The sequence below is a fragment of the Eumetopias jubatus genome, unplaced genomic scaffold, assembly GCF_037043125.1.
Source record: "Eumetopias jubatus isolate StellerSeaLion01/CBP00866 unplaced genomic scaffold, mEumJub1_p1.0 scaffold_1, whole genome shotgun sequence".
Taxonomy (NCBI): domain Eukaryota; kingdom Metazoa; phylum Chordata; class Mammalia; order Carnivora; family Otariidae; genus Eumetopias; species Eumetopias jubatus.
The window spans coordinates 158,592,040-158,614,771 of record NW_028274807.1 but is presented as its reverse complement, the minus strand read 5'-3'; the positions used below and the strand labels follow the sequence as shown (position 1 = coordinate 158,614,771).

Here is a 22,732-nt window from a genome sequence, read left to right as displayed (position 1 = left end):
AAAGGTCTTGGATTCAAGGCCAGCTTCTCCCTGACTCACTGGGAGGCGTCTGGATGATCAGTGACCTTACAGACTCATGTGACTGGCAGCCAGTGTTCGTCTGGGCCCTGGTCCCCTTGCCCAGCCCCTCTCATAGCCTGCGCCAGAGGAAGGGGCTCCCAGCACTCCAGCCCTGCAGGACTCTCGCTCCACACTCTGACGCCTTGGCTGGGTAGTTCTTTGTTGTGGGGGGCTGTCCTGGAGCACTCCCTCCATCTTGTGTCCTCTGGGGGAAAGGCTGGGTGGGCACCGCTGCCCTGGAGTCCGTGACATCTCCCCCCAGGTTTGCCCCTCTCTGTGGCCTACAGGAGAGGGTTTACTGTGTCCACAGCCCACTCTCCCGACAGGAGCCTCCCTTACCAGCAGGCCCGTCCTTCAGGACCTGGCGTGTTCATTCATCCATGCTCATTTCTGTTGATCCAAATGACCCTGGAACCCATTCTCCTGAAACACCCCTGCGTTCTCCAGGAAACAGAGTGCCTCTGACCACCATCCATGGGGATGTGAGGTCCCTGCTGGTGGTCACGGTGTCCCCACACCGTAAGGGGCACAGAGCAGGTGGGAATGCCTGCTGGGTGCTGACCACACTGGGCCTCTGACCCATTTTAGATGATTTTAGAGGACATTCCTCAGTGTGCTTCCCTCACGCAAGTTTCTCTTGGAGCTGTTCCCTGGGGTCCCCCTAGCTCTGCCTTGCCCCTTGAGACGTGGCCTCTTTCTCAGCAGTTGGGGAACCCTTCGGTTTAGCTTGGCTGCTGGCACTTGCCTCCTGATGCCAACCTGGTTTCTCGGCATATTTGGAAACTCATTTGTGTTCTACCTGAATCTCACCACAATGAGTGGGTCATCCAAAGGGTTTTACTCCTTTTGGGAGGAGAGAACAAATCTTCAAGGTTCATGTTTCTCTAATTATCTAGTTTTTGTAAACATTCTTTGGGCCTCTTTTCAGTTGGTTACCTTGTCTGAACATCTGTGCCCTTCAGCTTGTGCACCTTCCTGCTGCCTGGTTATCTTGTGACCACGGGTGCTGGGTGGTTTCTCCTGCTCATCCCAGCATGGTCTGCCTTGTCCACTCCTTCCTGCTCACATGCATGGGTCACGGATGTGTCTTCTCTTCATGAGGTGATGCAGTGGTGATCAAATTGACAAAGGGCCCAGCTTATTAAAAGCAACAAAGGAAGGATTCTCTAATAGGCTGTATTTCATCCTTTCTTGACTTTTTTTGTCTGCAGTTTTATTTTATTCTTTATGGGTTTTATACATTTTGTATTAATTTAACTTTTCTGTTTTGATCTCCTAATGAACTTGTGGCCCTTTGCGGGTTCAGCTTGTGAAGTGGTAATTATACCGTGTTTATTATTATTATTAGATGCTGAAGTTGTCACTGATTGACAGTGGTAGTCTGTTTACATTTTGTTCCTTTGTCATTTTAGTCCCTCCTCAGACACTTCTGAAAGCATCTTATTTTCTAGCAACAACAGAATGTTCCAGAGCTATCTTGATTTTTCTCCTGCCTCAAGTTATGGGATTCATTGTCCTCTAAGAGTCCTGGTTCTGAGTGTTAGAGGTGAATATCTGAGTGTAAGATGTGCGTGGGGGTACCCCCCCAGACTAAGGGAAAGTCCTGTTGCTTTGGACTACTTTAGAAGTGTCAGAGCCAGAAAGTACATCCTTTTAAAGGTTGGTGTTCACATTGACTTTGAGCGTTTTGATGCCATGTACCCAGCTATCTTTGCAGTACACCATGGCTGTTAAGATTTGTCTCCCACACTGGAAGTCCTCAACTCAGCTCTCAACTCTCTCGCCCCCAGAGGAGGGCAGGTGAAGTCACAGAGCCCGAACATGCATAACAAAGCACAGGAAAACCGAGGGACTTAAAGCCAACAGTGATTTATCCTTTCTCAATGTTCTGTACATTGCTGGGGTGTAACTTTGGCTTCACGGGGGTCATCTGGGGTCACTCATGGGCCCTGATTCCTTTTAGTGGGGGAAGCAACAGAGTTGTCTTTTGAAAACAGAAAATCAGTCTGTGGAAGAAACATGAACTCCTTGCTCTGCCTTTAAGGTCCTACAGGACCGGCTGCCCTGCCATCCATCCTCTTGCATCCAGGTACCGCAGACTTGTCGGCCTCTTTGCCGTTTCTTCCTTGGAGGCACCGAGTTTGCCCTACCCCAGTGCCTTTCTACTTGCTGCTGTCTCTGCTTGCAGGGCTCTTTCCCTAGACCTTCACACAGCTGGCATTTAAAAAAAAAGTTTTATTATTTATTTTTTAGTAGTCGCTACACCCAATGTAGCTTGAACTCACAAGAGTCGCATGGTTTTCTGACTGAGCCAACCAGGCGCCCCTGTGCAGTTGGTATTTTTTTTTTTTAATGAATTAGAGCTAAGTAAAATGTCACCCTCTTTTCTAGGGCCTTCCTTGATCCTCCATCTGTACCCTACCCTGCACTTTCCCGGCATGGCCCCTGTCAGTTCACTGTATTTAATTTCTCTTGTTCATTTATTTCTTCTCTTGTTTATTTCTGTCTCTGCCTCTAGAATACAAATTTCCTGAGAGCAGGACCTTTATCTGTCTTGCTTTTCACGTATTCTTGGTGCCTAGAAAATCCCTAGCATAAAAGGAAGGAACAAAATGTTCTTTGTTGAATGGATGATGAATCATTCATGCACTGAGGGGGCGAGAGGGATGAATAGGTGGAGCACAGAGGATTTTTACGGCAGTGAAATTACTCTGTATGATATCATTATGGTGGACACATGTCATTAAACATTTGTCCAGACCCACTGAGTGTACAATGTAGGAGCGAACCCTAATATAAACTGGACTCGGGGTGATTATGATGTGTCAGTGTAGGTTCAGTGTAACATTCTCCTCTCATGCAGGATGTTGGGGGAACTCTCTGTACCTTCCTCTCAATTTTTCTATGAACCTAAGACTGCTCTAAAAAAGAAAAGTGTTTTTTTCCTAATAGTGCACGCCCATTGGGAAGAAGTCTGAACAGTATAGACGTGTATAAAATCCAAAGGATTATATCCACGCCTCCTGAACCCTAGCTCCTTCTGTTTACACCCACGCCTCCTGTGTTGACTGGTTGGGTGGCTGGGGTGCCTTTCATGGGAAGGATGAGATTGAGAGGCAGAGTGGGGCCCTCGAGAGCTCTGTGTTAGACCTAGTGTGCCTGAGACGCTTCTCAGACCACTGAGTAGGAGGTGGGCTCTCTGTGTGTGGATCCTGGCTGAGCTGGAGACCTCTGTCCAGGGGGCAGCGCAGCACATCGTTGTTACTTCACGCACGGGCCTGCGGGAGGTCCGGGCACGGGCTGTGGACAGAAGAGAGGTGAGGAGAGTCTGGTGTGTCAGCGCTGGAGGTCGGGGGGAGAAGCCACAGCAGGAGGAGAGGCAGTAGGACACCAGTGGAGTAGGACCAAGTGAGGCACGCATGGAAACCTGGGAAGGGCCGCCGGGAGAGACGGAGACTTTCACATAAGCAGTGAATCACTTTTCAGCGTAAGTGTGTCCCATTTGATCTGCTGCATCTGGCAGCCCAGAGCTGGGAGGAGAAGGCTGTGATGTCCGTCTAGCCTTTCCACCGCGGTGCTGTAAAGGCCAGGGAAGCCTGTGGGCCTGTACGACTTGTGATGAGCCCCCAGCCAGTTCCCCAGCTGGAACTGCTGTTGAGGCCGGACCAGCCCTTGTGGTTCTTACTATCACAGGAAGTGCCTCAGCAAAAACCATCAGAGAACTTTGAAGAACAAGCTTTCTTACAGGTCCCAGAGGGGACACGGCACGCCTCAGGGCCACACAGCCACACAGTGCAGTCTCAGGTTGGGGAGGGGGCGAGGACATGGTGCTCGGCCTTTCCTGGGGTGAGATAACTAGGGTTTCATGGGTTCACTGTTTATCAGATGATTTAAAACCTAAGAGCAAGAATTAGGATGAGGGAAGGGAGAAGCGGGGTCACTTAGGCAGTCAGTGATCTAGATTACCTAGGATTTGCTAAAGGGGGAGCTCTGTGGGTGCAGTGACCTGGCTCTTGGGTTGGTTTGCCAGTAGCTGTGTCATATAGCTGGGTTCGCAGATGTCTCTGATATGGATGCCTTGGCAATCAAAGGCTTCATGTCAGGCACACACTACAAAGGAGGCTCAAGGAGCCTCAGGAGAAACAAAGTCAGCTCCAGCACCCTTAACGTAGTCTTTATTCTAGAGTGCTGAACACTGGAAGGCTTCCAGAGAGCATTCTGACTTGGGGAAGGAGGGTGGAATGTTTTATGGACTTTAGCAGGAAGGTATTGGTTAGAATTCCCCTAGACTTAGCAGGAAGGGGGCAGCCCCTGTCCAGCCAGTTTCAGAAATGAGAGCAGGGCATTGTTCTTGAGGGTCAGCAGCTCTTTCAGGCAGTTGACTGTATCGGGAGGGATGAAAGGAGCAAGAGCTAAAGGCACGTGCAGGAGGGGTGGGGGCACACTGCGGGGGCAAGGACGTCGGGAGGCCATGGTGCACAGGTCTCGAGTCCTTGAGAGTGTCTCATGCCACGCTGAGGTTTGGGGGAATTGTTGGGCATCGTGCAGGTGACCTCTGGCCTTGGCAAGGGCCACTTGTGCAGAGAGGAGCCAGCTGGGTGTTGAGCACAGAGGCAAGGACACCGGGACAGTGGGGATGTGTCCCTTTCATTGTGTTCTGAAGGGGAGCAAAGAAATGGGGTGCAAGCTAGAGGGTGGCTTGAGGTCAAGGGAGCTTGTTGGAGAGGGAGATTCTAGAACAAGGTCCTGTTGTCATTAGATGATCCTGCAGAGGTAGAGGGAAGAAACTGAAAAGGCAGGAGAGAGGAGACCCTTGTGAACGCTGGTCCTTGAGAGGGCTGAGGTGGATTCTGGGGCACAGGCGAGAGGCTGGCACCCCTCACCCCCTTTACCCTGTGTTCCCTCTGCTCTGTAATAGACCTTCTTGGGACGTGTGAGGCTAAGGGATATGAAGGACCGCTGCATGGGTCATGGGTAGCTGTGTCTATTATTATTATTTTTAAGAAATTATGGATCTGGTACTGCAGGGATGCTGGGATCCCCCCAGCCCTGTTCTACTAATTGTCCTTCCTCCCCATGTGTTCCAAGGGAGCCACATAGAATAGCAGAATGGGGACCTGAGACCCTGTTGACAATTTTGTATGTGGCTCGCAGTGATGGTCGGACTGGGACTCTTCTCTCCATTGTTACCTGCTTCCCTACTATGGCCAGGCCTCCCTTGTGAGCCTGACTCACTTTACCAGCACTGCTGCCCTGAATGGGATGAATTTAAAGAGAATGTTTGGTTTACCTCAAGGGTTCAGGCTTAGAGGGTTTAGAGCAAGAAAGCCACTGGGAAGGTAGAACAAGGGTCTTAGTCCTAACGAATGACCTGGGCCTGGACCAGCCAAGTGAGGGTGGCTCCTGTGGGGGGCAGGACCAGGGCAGGGGGCCAGGGTGGGCCCCTTTGGGCCTGCTGTGGCAAGAGGAACAGACATTTCCTGTCCCACTGCTGGGCTGCTACAAAGCCTTTAGGAGTCATGCAGGAATAAGTAATTCCTATTGTTTGTCCGTTGTGGTTTATTGCCTTTCTGAGCTGAGCAAAGCCTGCCTTGGCCCAAGTTCTGTAGGCTTGTGTGTGCGGACTGTTCCTACCTTCAGAAGTATCCCTGAAGACGTGAGGCCTCCTCTGTGCCCTGTTTACTCATTGCTCACTCAGGCTGTCCTCACAGGCCCAGTGTCTCTGTTGACTTCCATAAACCTGATGCGCACAGTGCAGGGCCCCTGGCCCTCTGCCAGTGGGGAGGTGGGGCTGGTGGCCTTGGGCAGCTTGTGGCTACAAGTTAAAACATGTATCGACTGACTTGTCCCTGCTGAGTTCTTCCCTCTGCTCTTCCTGTCTATAAATCCTGTGGAAAAGAAGGTTTTACCAACACCTGGGTGGACTATCAAGGATGGCATGAGATGCTAAAAACAGAGGTGGACAGGTATATACAAAACAACCCAGGATCTAAAACATTGATTTAAAAAAAAAAATAGCATACATGAGTGTGTCTGTGTGTGTACGTTGGAAGGATATATACTAGATTTAGTGTTATTTGGGGGCAGTAAATTGTTGATGATTTAAACTTCCATATTTACACCTTTTTTGTGTTTTCTAAATTGTATTTCTTATGAACACATTACTTTTATATTAAAAAACAATCGAGTGATTTTTATTTTGGAAAGGATGGTCCCTTGGGAGTAGAATAGGTGGATCATGGCAGGTCATTTGGTTGCATTCGACACAGCAGTAAAATGAGATGGTCCCACAGCGTGGCTGAATGTGAGAAACCTAATGTTGGCCGAAGAGACCAGACAGGAATAGATGGGAGTATGACTTACTGATCTAACCTGCAAAGAAAGCAGACACTATTGTTTAGGACTGCTCTCATAGTTGGTAACACTAAGGAAGGAATGAAACAGCAGCTGAGGAGTGGTTCTTCCCAGAGTGCGGACTGTGGTCCCCTGTGGTAAGGAGTAGGGGCTGTTATTAGACAGGGGCTCAGAGAGTTTAGGAAGCTGGTAGTCTTCTGCTTCTTCCCCTTATTCCATAAATAATTCATGAATATTTTTTATTGACACACAAATCACATACCATAAAATTCACCCCTTCAAAATGTATAATTCAGGAGAACAGAAAATACATGTTCAGACAGAGACTTGCGTACATATGTTCATAGCGGGGTATTATTTGTAATAGCCAAAAAGTCAGAAAAGTTCAAATGTCCGTCACCGAATGAATTGATAAACAAAATGTGGTCTATTCATACAGTGGACTATTCCACTAGTCTATGAAACTTTGTTCCTATGTATAGCTCTATACTCTCCTACTTTGTGCTCCTACTGTCATACAAATTGCATATTTAGTTACTGTGTACCCATATATAGTGATTTGTAATCACCAAATTATGCAGTTGTCTTTGAATTGGATGAGAGAAAGAAGAGTTATTAACAAAAATGCAGTTACACTGTTTTTATACTTTCCTGTGTAGTTACCGTCACTCGCGCTCTTTCTTTCTTTACATGGATGCAAACTACTATCTGGGTCCTTTTGTTTCAGCCTGAAGGACTTTCTTTGGTGTTTCCTATAGGGCAGGTGTGCTAGTGGCAAGTTCTCTTGGTTTTTGTTCATCTGGGAATCTCTTAATTTGTCCTTCATTTTCGAAGGATACCTTTGCTCCTTACAGAACTCTTGGCTGGCAGTCTTATTCTTTAAGCTCTTTTGAATATGTCATCCTGCTGCCTCTGGCCTCCATGATTTCTGATGAGAAATAAGCTGTTAATCTTGAGGAGCTCTGGTCCGTGAAGAGTGACTTCTCCCTGCTTTTAAGATTCTCTGTCTTTGACTGTTTGATAATGGTGTGTCTTGGTGTGGATCTCTAAATTTATTCTGCTTGGAATTTGTTGAGGTTCTTGAATATGGGAATTTTTCTGATCATATTTGGAAAGGTTTTGCCCATTCTGTCTTCAGATATTCTTTTGTACCCCTTTACTCTCTCATTCCTTTCTGAGACTCCTGTTATGCAAATGCTGGCTTGCTTAATGGTGTCCCCCAGACCTCTGAGGGCTTGTTCATTTTTCTTCATCCTGTTCTGTTCTTCAGATAGGATAATCTGTTGATTTATCTTTCAGTTCAGTGGTTCCTTATTCTCCCTGCTCAGGTCAGCTGTTGCAGTCCTCGAGGGAATTTTACACTTTGGCTATTATATTTTACAACTCCAAAATTTCTACTTGGTTCTTTTAAAAGGTTTTTATCTCTTTATTGATATTCTCTGTTTGGTTAGGCTTCATTTTCATACTTTCTTTGGTTCTTCAGGCATGGTTCCTTAAGTTCTTTGAACATATTTAAAATAGCTGATTTAAAGTTTTTGTCTATTAAATCCAGTGTCTGGGCTGCCTCAGGATATTTTTTATTAATTGCTTTCTTCCCTGTGCATAGGTCATAGTATCATGTTTTCTTGCATGTCTCATATTTTTTGTTGAAAACTGGACATTTTAAAATTCTACAACGTGGGGCACCTGGGTGGCTCAGTTGGTTAAGCGTTCCAGCTCTTGGTTTTGGCTCAAGATCATGGTCCCAGGGTCCTGGGATCGAGCCCCGCATCGGGCTCTCTGCTCAGCGGGGAGCCTGCTTCTCCTTCTCCCTCTACCTGCCGCTCTCCCTGCTTGTTTTTTCTCTCTCTCGCTGTCAAATAAATAAAATCTTTTTAAAAATTTTGTAATGTGACAACTCTGGAAATTAGATTCTCCCCTCTTCTCAAGGTTTCTTGTTATTGCTGCTTGCTGGAGTTGTTGTGTCTTTGGTGACTTTTCTGAGTGACCTCTTTAGTTTGTATTCTGTGTTGTATGCGGCCACTGAAGTCTCTGCTCGTGGTCAGGTAACGCTTGGCTAGAGATCTCCTTGAAGGCCCCGTGTGGAACTGCGTGGAACTGCTGAACCATCCCTGTCTGTGCCTGGGGGCTCTGTGTGCGCATTGGGGCACGCCTTCAGCGTAGTCTGGTGGCGGACAGCTCTGCCTCGCCCTCACTTTCTGCTTGTGCAGAGCCTCCAGAGGAGCTGGAGGGTAGAGCTTCGGGCCTTCTCAGCTATTTCGTGAGCAGATGCCCAGCCCAGTATGAGTGGCCTTCTTGATTCCCAGGAATTTTTAGGAACTCTGCAAAATTTGCACATCTCATTCCCCTTTTCCTTTTAGGCTTTTTGGTTAGTGTATTATTTACCCCAGCTATTACCCACTGCCTCAGGCAGCTGTGAAGTGCCTTTAATTGTTTCCAACAAATGTCCCTCAGGGAAAGGCTTTTGTACACTGAGTGAATTAGGAGTCAGGTGAAATACAGATAGTTTGTAAGTGGCAGTTTCCAGTGAACCACCTACTAGGTCAAAGAATGACAAATTTTTTGAAAATGAGGCTTTGAAAGAGCTTGAGCCCATTCTGTTCTCTCTGGGCTCTCTCTCTTTTTTAGGCTGCTGCAGAACCAGAGAGCAGGGGGTAGGACTAAGGCACAGTTAAAATATCAATCACCTATGTTGCTGTTCTTGCTAAAGATTCAGCATTTTTTTCTTGAATAAATACTCTTTGCATTACTGCAAGCCTTTGATTAATTCCCAGAGTTCTGAAAAAGTGGATTCTGACAGTTTTTGCTAGCTTTCTTGTTCTTTTATGGAGAGAATTTTCAGTTCCCTATACCACCAGTTTTGCTAACTCCAATTCCTAAATATTTAGTGCTCTCTTCTATAATGTGTTTTTTCCCCCTCAAATATGTGCATATTAAATAAAAAACTATTTTTTTTTTAATTTTTTTATTGTTATGTTAATCACCATATATTACATCATTAGTTTTTGGTGCAGTGTTCCATGATTCATTGTTTGTTCATAACACCCAGTGCTCCATGCTAAAAAACTATTTAAATTGGGGTTGCAGGAGACCATGTGGAGGCAGTCACTGTGTGAGGGCTTACATGGCATCAGCCCCAGAGGGGTCAGGAACTCTACTGAACAGCCCCTGTTGCTTTGTGTCTCCCAGGTTAAGGCTGCCAGGGGCTCAGCTCTGCTTACATGGATGGGACGGAGACCCGACAGCGGCGGCCAGAGGAACTGGTTCTGCCACACACACTCAGTCCTGGAAGACTCTCTGCAGCCTCAGAAGATGGACCTCTGAGTGAATCTGAGAGCCAAAGGGCGGTCCCTAAACCACTGGGGACTGAACTCAGCAGGGAGACTGCCTTGTCCATTGGCCTTCAGGTGGTAGTGCCCTTCATGTTTGCAGGACTGGGACTCTCCGGGGCTGGTGTACTTTTGAACTATTTCCAGGTAAGAGGGAACTAAATGGTAATAGTGCTGTTGGTAGCATTGTTGAATGTCATCCCTGAAGAGTAGGCAGCTGCACGTTGAGTCCAGCTTGAGGGAAAAGGGACAAGGCCTTCTCTTTCAAATACCATTTTTCTACAAATTGGGCAAGATTCTTTTAGTTACTGGTGATGGAGACTAAATTTAACCCAGGTTAAGCTTAAAAAAGACAATTTATTAACTCATATAATTGAAATATCTAAGGGGTTGGATTTCAGGCATGGCATGATCCAAGTGCTTAAATGATATCATGGTGCTGGCTTTTTCTCTGTCACTCAGCTATGTTTTATTTTCAGGCAGAATTCTGTGCCTAGAGGGGAGGATGGCCCTTGGCAGTTAATCCTTAGTACATGTGTTCTTAGAAAAAAAAGAGACCTCTTTATCAATGTCCACATCAATCTCTAAAAATTGATCCTGATGTCAGGCATCCACTCCTGTTTCCAGTCACTGTTCCCTGAAGGAGGACATTCTCTGCTTGGCTAGCTGACTCACGTTGTTAATCGCTCTTTGAAGGGAGGCAGGGCCTGTTGATTTGCAGCCCTCCTGTAATGCCACATAGTGAGGAACTGGGAGTTACCCATCAGACAAAAATACTACCGATGAACCATGCCTTTCCTGTTCTTCTACTGGCAGAGCCCCGTTCCTTTCATCAGTGTGACCTTCAGAAGTCCTCCCTGGAAAGGCATAATACCTAAGGATATTCTAAGTCATGACTGGCCAGATCTCTCCTATCAGCAACCAGCAGAGAACAAAGATTGTCTAGAGTGGGGCAGGCTGGGAGAAGCAGGGCTGACACATCTGACAGCTCCCAGCCTGTGCCTCACACAGTGCTCTAGGGGCTCTGCACTGGGGGTGGGGGTGGTGGTGGGCTCTCTGTGCCTGGGAACTTGGGCCCTGCCCCTCACTCATTTGAGTCCCAGTTCTGCCATGTAGCTGTAAGGGTGGTAGTTTAAAATTTTTTTTAAACCAACACTAAAATCAGATTTCATGTAAAAGTCTGAATTTCTGTTTTCTCTTGAAAACCTGGCAACTGTTACAACGTTGGACCCACATTCTCTCAGGGCCACAGTCAATGGTTGCTGCCCTCTCTAGGTGGCCATGTTCTCTAGTTTGCCACAGTCCCCACCACTCCCTCTTATTACACCGTCCTCCTTCACTCCATCACCTGCCTGGCCCTGCCCCACTCTGGGGTTCTCAAAGACCCTTCCAACAACCATCTGTCTAGTTTCTCATGACATCACCACACCAGTGAACAGCTCCACTCCGAAGATCCACCTAGACCTCGTCAGGCCCTAGGATGGCTTTCTATTAAACTGGCGTCCCTATCCCGGTTGGATTCAGCCCTAGTCCCCATGTTTGGTCTCTCTCTGACCTCCAGACCCCTCAGCCCTCTCCTTTCTCCCGGTGACCTGGTGGCTTCTGGCCCTTCATCCTTCTTTAAGCCATGGTCAGTCAGCACTGCCCTAACCTCCAGAGCACCTCAGTGCCTGGCTTCCATAACCTGGAGATTCCTCCCCACCCCACTCCCACCTCCTGCCCCTGCCTCCTCACTGCCTTCCTTACTTCAGGTCCTCCTTCCTGCAGTCCATTCTCTGTACCAGCAATTTTCAAAACGTCTGTTTTATTGAGGTCTCCTACCAGTATGATGTCACTGAGCATGTATCCCACACCCTCAAACACACACACACCTCACACATATATATTTATACGTGCATTCATAGACATCAATCCCTTGTATGTACACACATTGGTTTAGAAAGTGTACACACACACATAAGTTTATAAATTACATATGGAGAGGCAGTATAATAGTGAACTGAACTGCTTTAGGGCCCAGACTCTGGAGCTTTTTCTAAGTGGGTTTGAGTCCGACCTTTGTCACTTACACAAGTTGCTCTTTGTTCCCCTATTTTCTCTTCTCTAAATTAGAGTTGACCCCAACAAGGTTGTCAAGAGGACCATGAAGTGCTGGTCACAGTGCTGGGCATTAGAAAGCACCCAGTGAAGGTTAACTGCTGTTGTTCCTGTAGTCACTGATATTCTGTCACGCGCAGTGCTGGGCCAGTTTTCAAACACTTACATAAAATTTCAACTCAAGAGGATAAAGATTAGGCAGAAACATCCATTCTAGAGTTTCTTTCATGTGTTCATTGGACCCACATGAGGGTCATGGCCCAACTGCTGAGTCAGGGGGACCGCCATGATGCAGATCTGAATTTTAAAATCCCTGTTGATTTCTCTATTAACTGTGGAATAAAATCCAGGCTCCACAAACTGGTACCCAAGGGCTCCCCTTGGCTGTATCAATTAGGTTGGTTTCAGCCACAAATATCAGAAAGCACACCTAGAATAGACTAAATAAGAAGGAAATCTGTCATCTCCCAAAATGGAATTTCCAGGATAGGGTAATTCAGGGTTTGGAAAGTGTTATCATCACCAGCCAACGATGCCTCCAAGAAACCAGGACCTTTCCAAGTTCCTGCCAAGTCAGCACCCAAAGTTGGCTTTGTCCTACAGCTACATCACGGTCAGAGGGAGAAGAATGGGTCATGTGTTCTGGCTCCTCCTTCTTAAGCACAGAGAAGCTTTCCTAGGCACTCCCAACAGAATCCCCCCACTTCTTACTGGCAGATTTGAGGTACATTCCACTTTGAAACCAAAAATTGGCAAAGGGATTGGAATGGCCTCGATTGGTTTGGCCTGCTTGAAGTGAGAAGAGGATCCCCTGCCCTGTGGGGCAGGGGTGGGTTCTTGTGTACAGTTGGGTTCCCTGGGGAAGGCTGGAAAGGGGCAGTGGTGCCACACTGGCTCAGGGCTGCTGAGGCTCCAGTTCTGCAGCTCTGTCCAGTGGTGCTGGCTCTAGTCTCAGCAGCATGGTAGCCTCCAGCCTCACTTAGACTGTCCCCTCCCTGTGCCTGCCTTTCCACCAGCCCCAAGTGAAGAGGCCTCCCATCATCCTTCCTGCCCCATTTCACATAGGCAGTCTTTCATGGAGGTGCTGGCCCCACTGATGTTTCACCTTCACAGATGATGGGATATTTGCCATTTCCTTTTATCTTGGGCGTTGATCTGGTGTGTCTTTGGTTTGAATGTGAACTCCCTGAGAATAGAGGCTACACCTTTTTTATTTTATTTTCCTGGAAAAGGTAGAATATCCATGTGGTTCAGGGTTCAAAAGGTTCACCAATGCAGGGACCAGGCTCCCCAGTATACACAGAGGCAGCCAGTGGACCCCAGTTGGTTGTTTTCTCCTAAAGATATTTTATGCACATACAAACAAGTATCTGTATCTGTTCATCTGCTTCTGTATATTTGTCTCTTTTTTCAAGTTTTAGCACATACAGACTGTTGAATGTTTTACTTTTTTCACTTTACAATATAGCTGTACAGTATATTCACTACACAATGTTCCCTTTACAATATTCTTTATAGGTATATTAAGAGTTTCCTTTTTTTAAATGGTTGTTCAGTGTTCCGTTATACAAATATACCAGAATTTATTTAGCCATTTCCCTTCTTATGTGCTTTTAAATTTAATTTAATAGTTTGCTATGGCTGCCATAACAGAGTACCACACCTGGGTGGCTGAAATGTCAGAGACTTCCTTTCTCACAGTTCTGGAGCCTGGAAGTCCAAAATCAAGGTGCCCTCAGCGTCGGTTTCTCTTGAGGCCTCTCTCCTTGGTGTGCAGATGGCCACCTTCTCCCTGGTCATCCGTCTATGCATGTCTGCGTTCAAATTTCCTTTTCTTGTAAGGACACCAGTCATATTGGATTAAGACCTATCCTTATGACCTCATTTTAATTTAATGCCTTTTTAAAGGCCCAATTTGTTGGCACCAGATGCAGTCATATTCTGAGGTATGGGGTGGGTGAGGAGGGTTAGAACTTCATTTTAGGGGAGGGGTTATGATTCCACTCATAACAACAACTTAAAATGGTATTACTAACAAAAGCTGCATTGAATCATCTTGACATTTCATACACACCTGAGTAAATGAGTAGGATAAATTGTTGCAAGTAGAAGTGCTGGGTCAAAAGATGCATGCATTTTCAACTTGGGCAGATATCCCCAAATCACTTGCCCTGGAGGTGGACCAGAGCAACAAAACTAGAAGCTGATTCTTTGAAAGAATTAATAAGATCGATAAACCTCTGGTCAGACTTATCCAGAAGAAAAGGGAAAGGACCCAAATCAATAAAATCATGAAGAAAGGGAAGAGATCATGACGAACACCAAGGAAATAAAAATAATTATTAGAAATTTTTACCAGCAACTATGTACCAACAAATTAAGCAACATGGAAGAAATGGATGCCTTCCCAGAAACTTATAAACTACCAGCTGAAGCAGGAAAAAAATAGACAATCTGAACAGACCAATAACCAGCAAGGAAATTGAAACAGTAATCAAAAACCTCCCAAAATACAAGAGTCCAGGGCCAGATGGCTTGCCAGTGGAATTCTACCAAACATTTAAAGGAGAATTAATACCTATTCTTCTGAAGCTGTTTCAAAGAATAGAAATGGAAGGAAAACTTCTAAACTTGTTCTATGAAGCCAGCATTACCCTGATCCCAAAACCAGGCAAAGGCCCCATCAAAAGGAAGGATTACAGACCAATATCCCTGATGAACATGGATGCAAAAATACTCACCAAGATCCTAGCCAATAGGATCCAACAGTACATTAAAAGAATTATTCACCCCTACCAGGTGCGTTTTATTCCTGGAATGCAAAGGTGGTTCAACATTCGCAAATCAACGTGATAGAGCCTGTCAATAAAAGAAAATTGAAAATATGATCCTCTCAATTGATGCAGAAAAAGCTTATGACAAAATACAACATCTTTCTTGATTAAAACTCTTCAAAGTGTAGGGATAGAAGGAACATACCTCAATATCCCTCCACCACCAAAGGAGAATGCCTGTTTTCCAGCACTTGGCAACATAGTTTATTATCAAATCCTTTGATCTTTAACAATCCGATAGATGGAAAATTGCATTTCATTGTACACTCTATTAGTTTCTATTATATGTAACACATCATCCCAAAATTTAGCAGCTTAAAATAGCACTCACATGTTATCTCCTGGGTGCTGTGGCAAGAATCCAGGTTAGCTGGTTTTCCTGTTTCCCGGCCTCTCAGCAGTCAAGATGTTAGGCCACAGCCGTGGCTTCTTCCCAGTGGGCTCACCCTCCCCCAGTGGAGGGATTCAGCTCCTGGCAGGTTGTCAGACTCAGGGCCTCAGTTCCTCACTGCCTGTTGCCCAGAGGCCACCTTCAGGACTTTCCCTGCTGGACGTGTCCAACATGGCAGCTTCATCAATGCGTGAGGTCCGAGAAGGAAACGGTCTGTTAGCAAGACACAAACCACTGCCTTTTATAAACTCACCACGGAAGAACATTTTTCCTCTTTTGGCTAGAGGCAAGTCACTAAGGTCAGCCTGTGTTCAAGGGGAGGGGATTACACCAAGTGTCTACACAGGGTATCAGGGGCCATTGTCGAGGTCCCTTGTGGTGTAATTTGCATTTCTTACATTAACGAAGTTGAATATCTTTGGATATTTGCTTCTATTTTTTGCCCATATTTTTATGGAGTGGTTATCCTTTTTCTTATTGATACCTAAGCGTTCTTTATATATAGGGAAATTGGCCCTTTAATTGTGATATGGATTACAAATATGTTTCTCATTTTTCTGTTTATCTTTTGACTTTGCTTCTGGCCCTGCATGTATTTTTTTTTTTAATGTAGTGAGATTAATACTGTTTCTTTTAAGGCTCTGAGTCCGTGTCCTCCTTAGAAACAGAAGCTGCCTCTCTTATAGCTTTCCAGCCCCTTGGGTACCCACACAGGGCAGCATATTACAGGGTTTGGGAATATGTTCATATGAAGAAGAAAGAACCCCATTCTTTGTGATGAGTCTGATCTCTTTGCATTACATATAGCAAAAGTTCAAACTGGTGGTCTCTGCAGAGTGGTCAGGAACCTTGGGCCCCATGGAAGTGGGTGGGGGTAAAGAGGAGGGAGGGTCTGGCAGGGATGGTGCCTTAGCAGAGACACTCGGAGCAACCTAGAAAGGCAGGAGGGCAAGGGGCTGGCGGGAAGGGAGAAGCAAGGGGGTGGAGAGTTCTGTGAGGGAAGGGACTGGAGCCTGGACTGAGTGTCACAGGGGCTGAGGCTAGCCTGTTGCCTCCCCTTGGTGAGGGAAGATTCCCATCCTAGGGTTATGGAGGTGGTCGAACATAGGGCACCCAGCCCTGGAATGTTGAGAAATACCACAGGTTATGAATCACAGGGACTCCTAGCCTGAGAGGGGCCAGCAGATGCTGTGCAGGGCCCTCAGTAGGGAGTGCTTAGGAGCAGAGTGAACCTGCAGGGGCTGTGGGAGGCACTGTGTGGTATCAAAAGAGTGGGGGAGCCCCTGGTTTCTGCAGGAGGGTGTGACTGGCATGGTCACAGGACGGCAGGGAAGTAGAGTCCACTACTCAGGGATAAGAAGGCACCATCCCTATGATAAGAAAGGCTGTGAGAATAGCGGGGTGGAACCTGTGGGTAGGCTACTCAGGACCATCCTGCTTTGCCCCCACGTCACAGTAGCACATCATACTGCTAGTTTTAGGCCTCACACCACATTGATCCTGGGATGCCTTGACACCAGCTTAAACCTTGGAGGTGACTGGGACTTCTAGGGAGCAGGCAAAGTGCCTCCCGAGCAAGTGAAGCAGCCTCTTGACCTGAAGGGAGAGGGTGAACTTATAGGGGTTCTCCATTACCGCCCATAAAGGCAATGGAGGGGCCTGTTTTGGGGGTGCAGGGAGCATGTATCCCCAGGAGCATGAATCCAGATTAAAATCAATGCCAGATTAATCAACCTCCCACCCCCAGTGGGGCTCATTTGCTACCTTGTACCTTAAATAGGAGTTTTTTGAAAAGAACAATGTGCCTCTCAATTCCACTGGCTGCAGGGGAGGTGGGAGTTTACTGAGTCCTTCCTGTAGAGCCAGCATTGTGTATCCTATATACCCAGGAGGGCCTGGCCGTGGTCGGTAATGTTGGAACACCAAGGAGGACAAGCAGTGTCCTAGTGAGGCCTTGTATGTGGCCTTACTATATATGGCCTTGTATATGGCCTTGTATGTGGAGACATCTATGACTTTGACCTATACTTGGGGTGTCTCAGAGACAAGAGTGTCCCAAGTTCTTCCTTACCCTGAAAGGAACAAGTTAGGCAGTGGCCCAGGAATTTGTGAAAGGTGCAGATGGAGACATTTGCTGGCCAGGGCACCCAGTGCTAAATGGCAGTCTAAAGTTTCGGACTTCTGCTGACTGTGGGGTGGGTTGTGTCCTTCGTTAAGGACATAAACATTCCACTGAGCCCCGTCACATGGTACAGTGGTCATACCACCCATAAAGTATACAGATGCCATTGCTGTATGTTCAGTTGATGTCGTGGGGGCTCCCTACACAGCCAAGGGGACCAGGGGAGTGGTGACAAGGGACTGAGGCATTCGACAAGGGACTGAGGAAGAACAGGGGAGACCTCTTCCTGGAGGTGGCATATGCCAGGGGTCCCAGGTTTGATTCTATCCTGCATTGAGGAGGCCTCAATAGCTATGCCTCCCAAGGCTCAATGGGCAGCTGAGTATGGAGGGTCACAGGCCAGGGTCTGTGAAAGCCTCTCTTTCCAGGAGAGCCCAGTGTGTGGCCAGCAGTTGCTGCTTGGTTGGTGTATTGTGTAGGCAAGGAAGGTATTTTCTTGCATCTGAAGGCCTTGGGCACTGTGTGTCCATTATGGATATATGGTCTAGAGACCAGGAAGCATAAGAGGTTGCTAAAGCTTTTTCAGTGAAAGAGTATTTGAGGGCACTGATGGGAATGCCTCTTGACTTTATTTTTTTTTAAAGATTTTATTTATTTGAGAGAGAGAGAAAGAGCACAGAGAGAGAGGAAGAAGGAGAAGCAGACTCCCCACTGAGCAGAGAGCCCAATGCAGGGCTCCATCCGAGGACCCCAAGATCATGACCTGAGCCAAAGGCAAACGCTTAACTGACTAAGCCACTCAGGTGCCCCATGCCTGTTGACTTTAATTTGGACAGATTCTAGGGCCTTTTGTTGGAGGTGTCCATTCAAGGCAGGTGTCTTTGCAAGTGACAGCATAAATGGGCATAAGTAAAATGTGTAGATGAGCACTGTGTTGCCTCTGGATCCAAAAAGGATTAAAAGATGTTGGGCTTGGGGCGCCTGGGTGGCTCAGTTGGTTAGGCGACTGCCTTTGGCTCAGGTCATGATCCTGGAGTCCTGGAATCGAGTCCTGCATCAGGCTCCCTGCTCAGCAGGGAGTCTGCTTCTCCCTCTGACCCTCCCCCCTCTCATGCTCTATCTCATTCTCTCTCTCAAATAAATAAATAAAATCTTTAAAAAAAAAAAGATGTTGGGCTTATATTAACAGTGTGTGTGCTGAGAGATCAGTAGCTATTTTCTGACAGTGTCAAGGATGGAGTTGCTCTGGATTTACCAAAATAATTTTCATGAATCTGCCAAGGTGGCTGGCTTTGCCTCCTACATGTGGAGTCATGGCCATTCTCTCTTTATGAACTCCTTTCTGAGTATTTGGATGTCCTTAATGAATGTGTCACTTGAGTCTCCCTGGAGGAAGACATCATAATGTAATATCAGACCTGTGCTCCTCGAGAAGGGTGCAAGCAGTTAAGATGTTGTCTGCAAAGATTGTGCATAACAGAGCTGGCGAGGTACCCTGTGAGTAGCCTGGAAAAGTCTACCGTGTCTATTCTGAGTTGAAGGTTAACTGCACCTAAGAGGCTGTTGAAATAGGCACTGAACAGAACACATTAGCCCAATCTATAGTAGCAAAATACTTAACGGTTGCTGATTGGGTGGAGTCAGTGATCTCAGTAACATTGGACGGGGGTCTCTGGATGGAACCAGAGCATTAAGGTTATGGTCATGCACTCTGAGGCACCTTATATTCTTTCCAGGTTTAAGAACAGGCCAAATTGGACCTTTAAAAGCAGAAGCAATGGGGGTAATCACTCCTTCTCCAAGTAGGTCTTGTATGATCCATTTCAATCCTTGAAGACCCTGTGTTAGTTTACATTGGACTGTGTTAACTATTTTAGCTCAGCAGAGGGGGGTGTTTCATGGGGTCTCATTTTTGCAATTTAATTTATATGTCAGACTAGGTGACAGGAGTGTCATAGAGCACTTGCACCTACCTCCCCCCACCCCCGCCCAAAGGCACCTCCTGCCAGGACATGGCCAGTTGGCAGTAGTCCTTGACTTGGTGACAGGAAGAGACGGCCGTGCCCAGGAGAGACAGTGAGTGGAACACGGAGCAGGCTAACATACAAGCTGGCCAGCAGTTCGCGGGTCCATCCCAGGCAGCCCTGGCCGTGTCAGCAGCTAGTTAGCAAAGAGCAACTGGTGAAAGCTGACCAGGATTGGGCTGTCCTATTTATGATGCCAACTGTTGGAATCACCTCCTCCTCACTCCATTGGTGAGAGAGGGTTTCCCACCCTAGCATTATGGAGATGGCCCAAACACATGGCAACCCCAACACTGAACAAAGGAAATTACTGGGTTTATCAGTCACGTATACTCATAGCCTGGGGGAGGAGGACACTGCCTACCACCCAGAGACACACAGGGTTGCGCTGGGGAGCAGAGTGAACCGCCAGGAGCTTCAGGAGGCAGGCTTTGTAGTAACAATACGATAAGGTGCCCCTGGTTCCCATGGCAAACTGTGGGCTAGCCAGAACTAAAACCCCCTACTCGGGAATAAGCAGGAACTGTGCCTGGTCCCCTTGATAAGGAGAGTTGCTTGACCAGAGGACCTTGTCTGTTGGAGTAGAGTAGGGAAGGGAAGTTACAGTTAGACCATTTGCTGCCCTCCTGGTTTCACCCGATGTCAAGGCAGCAAATCATAATGATTTTAGGCCTTACACCACTCAACCTATAGAAGGCTGATTGGGTTTCTTTTTCTCTTTGTTTCTATGATTGATTTGTTCATTTGTTCACTCATTCATGCAACACGTGTGTGTGTGTGAGAGAGAGACAGACAGACAGACAGACAGAGCAGCACTGTCCTGGACACTATGGAGGACCCAGCAGCCAGGCCCCACTCTCACGGCATCATAGTCAAGCAGGGAGGGACAGACAGCAGATGCCTAAGTCAGTGTTAGACAGCAGAAAGGGCTCTGAAGACAAGCAGGCCAGCTGTGCCTCAGCCTCAGAGGGGGAGGCCGGAAGAGGCTTGAGGACTAGAGGCTGGAGTGAGGCCCGAGTGACATGAGGGAGCTGCCTAGAGAAACCGTGTGTGAGAACGGCTGGCCCTGGGTGGGAGGACGTGCTCTAGATCCACGTGTTCACCTGTGGGTGGGGTTCTGCCAGCCACATAAGAAGCAGGAAATAAAGGAGAACCCCTCCTGTTATTGAAAATGTAATCGGCTTGATCTCTGAGACCTTAACAGGATGGGGAAGAATTCAGGTCTTTTAAGCATGACCCTGTGGCTCAGAACCAGCCCAGGCTCAAGGTGACCGTGAAAGGAGTAAGAGGCCATTTGGAAGGTGTGCTGCAGGGAAGATAACCAGTTCCCACTGAAGAATCAGAAAGGAAAGCTAGGAACGGTGGTGTGCATTCCAAAGCCCTCTGCCACCCTCTGCAGGCCCTCCTAATTGTCCTACAAATACACACCCCCTAAAAATTGAGGGGGTTAGAATAGATGAGGGATTCATGCTGTAGGCCTGGGGAACCTGATTCATTGGTCCGTGCCTGGGTCTGGGCTGCACGTTTCAGGTCATTCTGATGGTAGAATAGACTGAAAACCACTGATGCTGTCCCACCCCTCATGATTAGAAGTTAGAGGCCCACACAGGGGCAGGGACTTATTCAGGGTCACCCCGGAAACCACCTCATCCTTGACCCAGATTCTACCCTGCTGCCCAGCGCAGCCCCAGAATCTAGTTCAAGCTCTCTGAGATTTTCTACTATGCTACTGAACTGTTTTTAAAATCACATTCCTGATTTTCTGGATTATGACCCAATAAACCATGTTGACAGATTTTGTTCTCAAATAGCACAGGAAAGTAATTTTTTTCATGTAATGATATCTTTTATTTATTTTTGGTGACAATTTATGTTTCGATGGTTATGAAAGCAAGTAATCACAGTAGAATATACAGAAAATTATAAAATAAAGCTCACTTTTAATTCTACCATTCAAAAGTAGCCACTTTTAGCATCTTGGTGTATATCCTTCTGACCTTTTACTGCTTGTGTTCACTGCTCTGTGTGTGTGCATTTATGTTAATTTCTCATTTGATTTTTTTAAACAGAAATGAGAAACATTTTTGTAATGATTAAGAACTTGCTTAATTAGGAATCTCTTTCTGTGTGAAATTATGTAAATCATTGTCTGTTTCCATACCTTCTGTACTGATGAGAATGGTTCAGGGGCCCACTGTGTATAATTATACATTGTATTAGGATGTTTGACCAAATTCAGAACTATAAAGAAATCGCAGGGGTTGCTGAAATCAGAAGAAAGTGATCACTTGTTGGGGGCCCCTCCAGCTGGGTGCCGTGGGAGCAGTGTGATCAGTGTCCAGAGAAACCAGGCCAGCTCCAAGTGGTTCTGTTGTAAACCAATTAACTTCCGCAACTTCTTTCTCAAAAACATGCCATTTATTTCTGCCTTCTGCTGGTTTAGACTCTTGTTTGAATACAGGGACTGATGGCGGGCAGCAGTAGATGGGGGAAGGATGAGGAGTGGACTGCAGGGAGGATGGTGGAGGCGGTCTGCACCGGGAGTCAGGGTCTCAATCCCGCCTCTGATACTGACATGTGTGATGATCTTGGGCAAACCCTCTCAGGGCCTTCGATTTCTTTCTTTCTTTCTTTCTTTTTTCTTTCTTTCTTTCTTTCTTTCTTTCTTTCTTTCTTTCTTTCTTTCTTTCTTTCTTTCTTTCTTTCTTCTCTTTCTTTCTTTCTTTCTTTCTTTCTTTCTTTCTTTCTCTCTTTCTCTCTCTCTCTCTCTTTCTTTCTTTCTTCTCTTTCTCTTAATTTAAATTCAATTAGCCAACATACTAGTTTTTGATGTAGTGTTCAATGATTCATTAGTTGCGTATAACACCCAGTGCTCATCACGACACGTGCCCTCCTTAATATTCATCACTCGGGTACCCCATCCCCCAACGCCCCTCCCTTCTGTAACCCTGTTTGGTTCCCGGAGTCCAGAGTCTCTCATGGTTTGTCTCCCTCTTTGATTTCTTCCCATTCAGTTTTCCTTCCCTTTGCCTATGGTCCTCTGCACTATTCCTTATGTTCCACATATGAGTGAAACCATATGATAATTGTCTTTCTCTGACTTATTTCACTTAGCGTTATACCCTCCAGTTCCATCCATGTCGTTGCAAATGTTGGGTATTCATCCTTTCTGACGGCTGAGTAATATTCCATTGTATATAGGAACAACATGTTCTTTATCCATTCATCTGTTGAAGGGCATCTCAGCTCCTTCCACAGTTTGGCTATTGTGGACATTGCTGCTATGAACATTGGGGTGCATGTGCCTCTTCTTTTCACTTCATCTGTATCTTTGGGGTAAATACCCAGTAGTGCAGTTGCTGGGTTGTAGGGTAGCTCTATTTTTAACATCTTGAGGAACCTCCATACTGTTTTCCAGAGTGGCTGCACCAGCTTGCATTCCCACCAACAATGTAAGAGGGTTCCCCTTTCTCTGCATCTTTGCCAACATCTGTTGTTCCCTGTCTTGTTAATTTTAGCCA

At 46.6% G+C, this 22,732-nt stretch overlaps 1 protein-coding gene across 4 annotated transcripts in view; it reads left to right on the top strand.

The window, feature by feature from the left end:
* LOC114207760 (solute carrier family 41 member 3) overlaps positions 1-22,732 on the top strand; it is a 93,935-nt gene that overhangs the window by 1,190 nt on the left and 70,013 nt on the right. For all 4 annotated transcript variants that reach the window (XM_088026878.1, XM_088026879.1, XM_028101779.2 and 1 more), the window contains exon 2: positions 9,604-9,890. In XM_088026878.1, coding sequence (XP_087883004.1) covers positions 9,636-9,890 — 255 coding nt within the window. In that variant the 5' untranslated portion in view covers positions 9,604-9,635. The remainder of the gene's footprint in view (positions 1-9,603; positions 9,891-22,732) is intronic.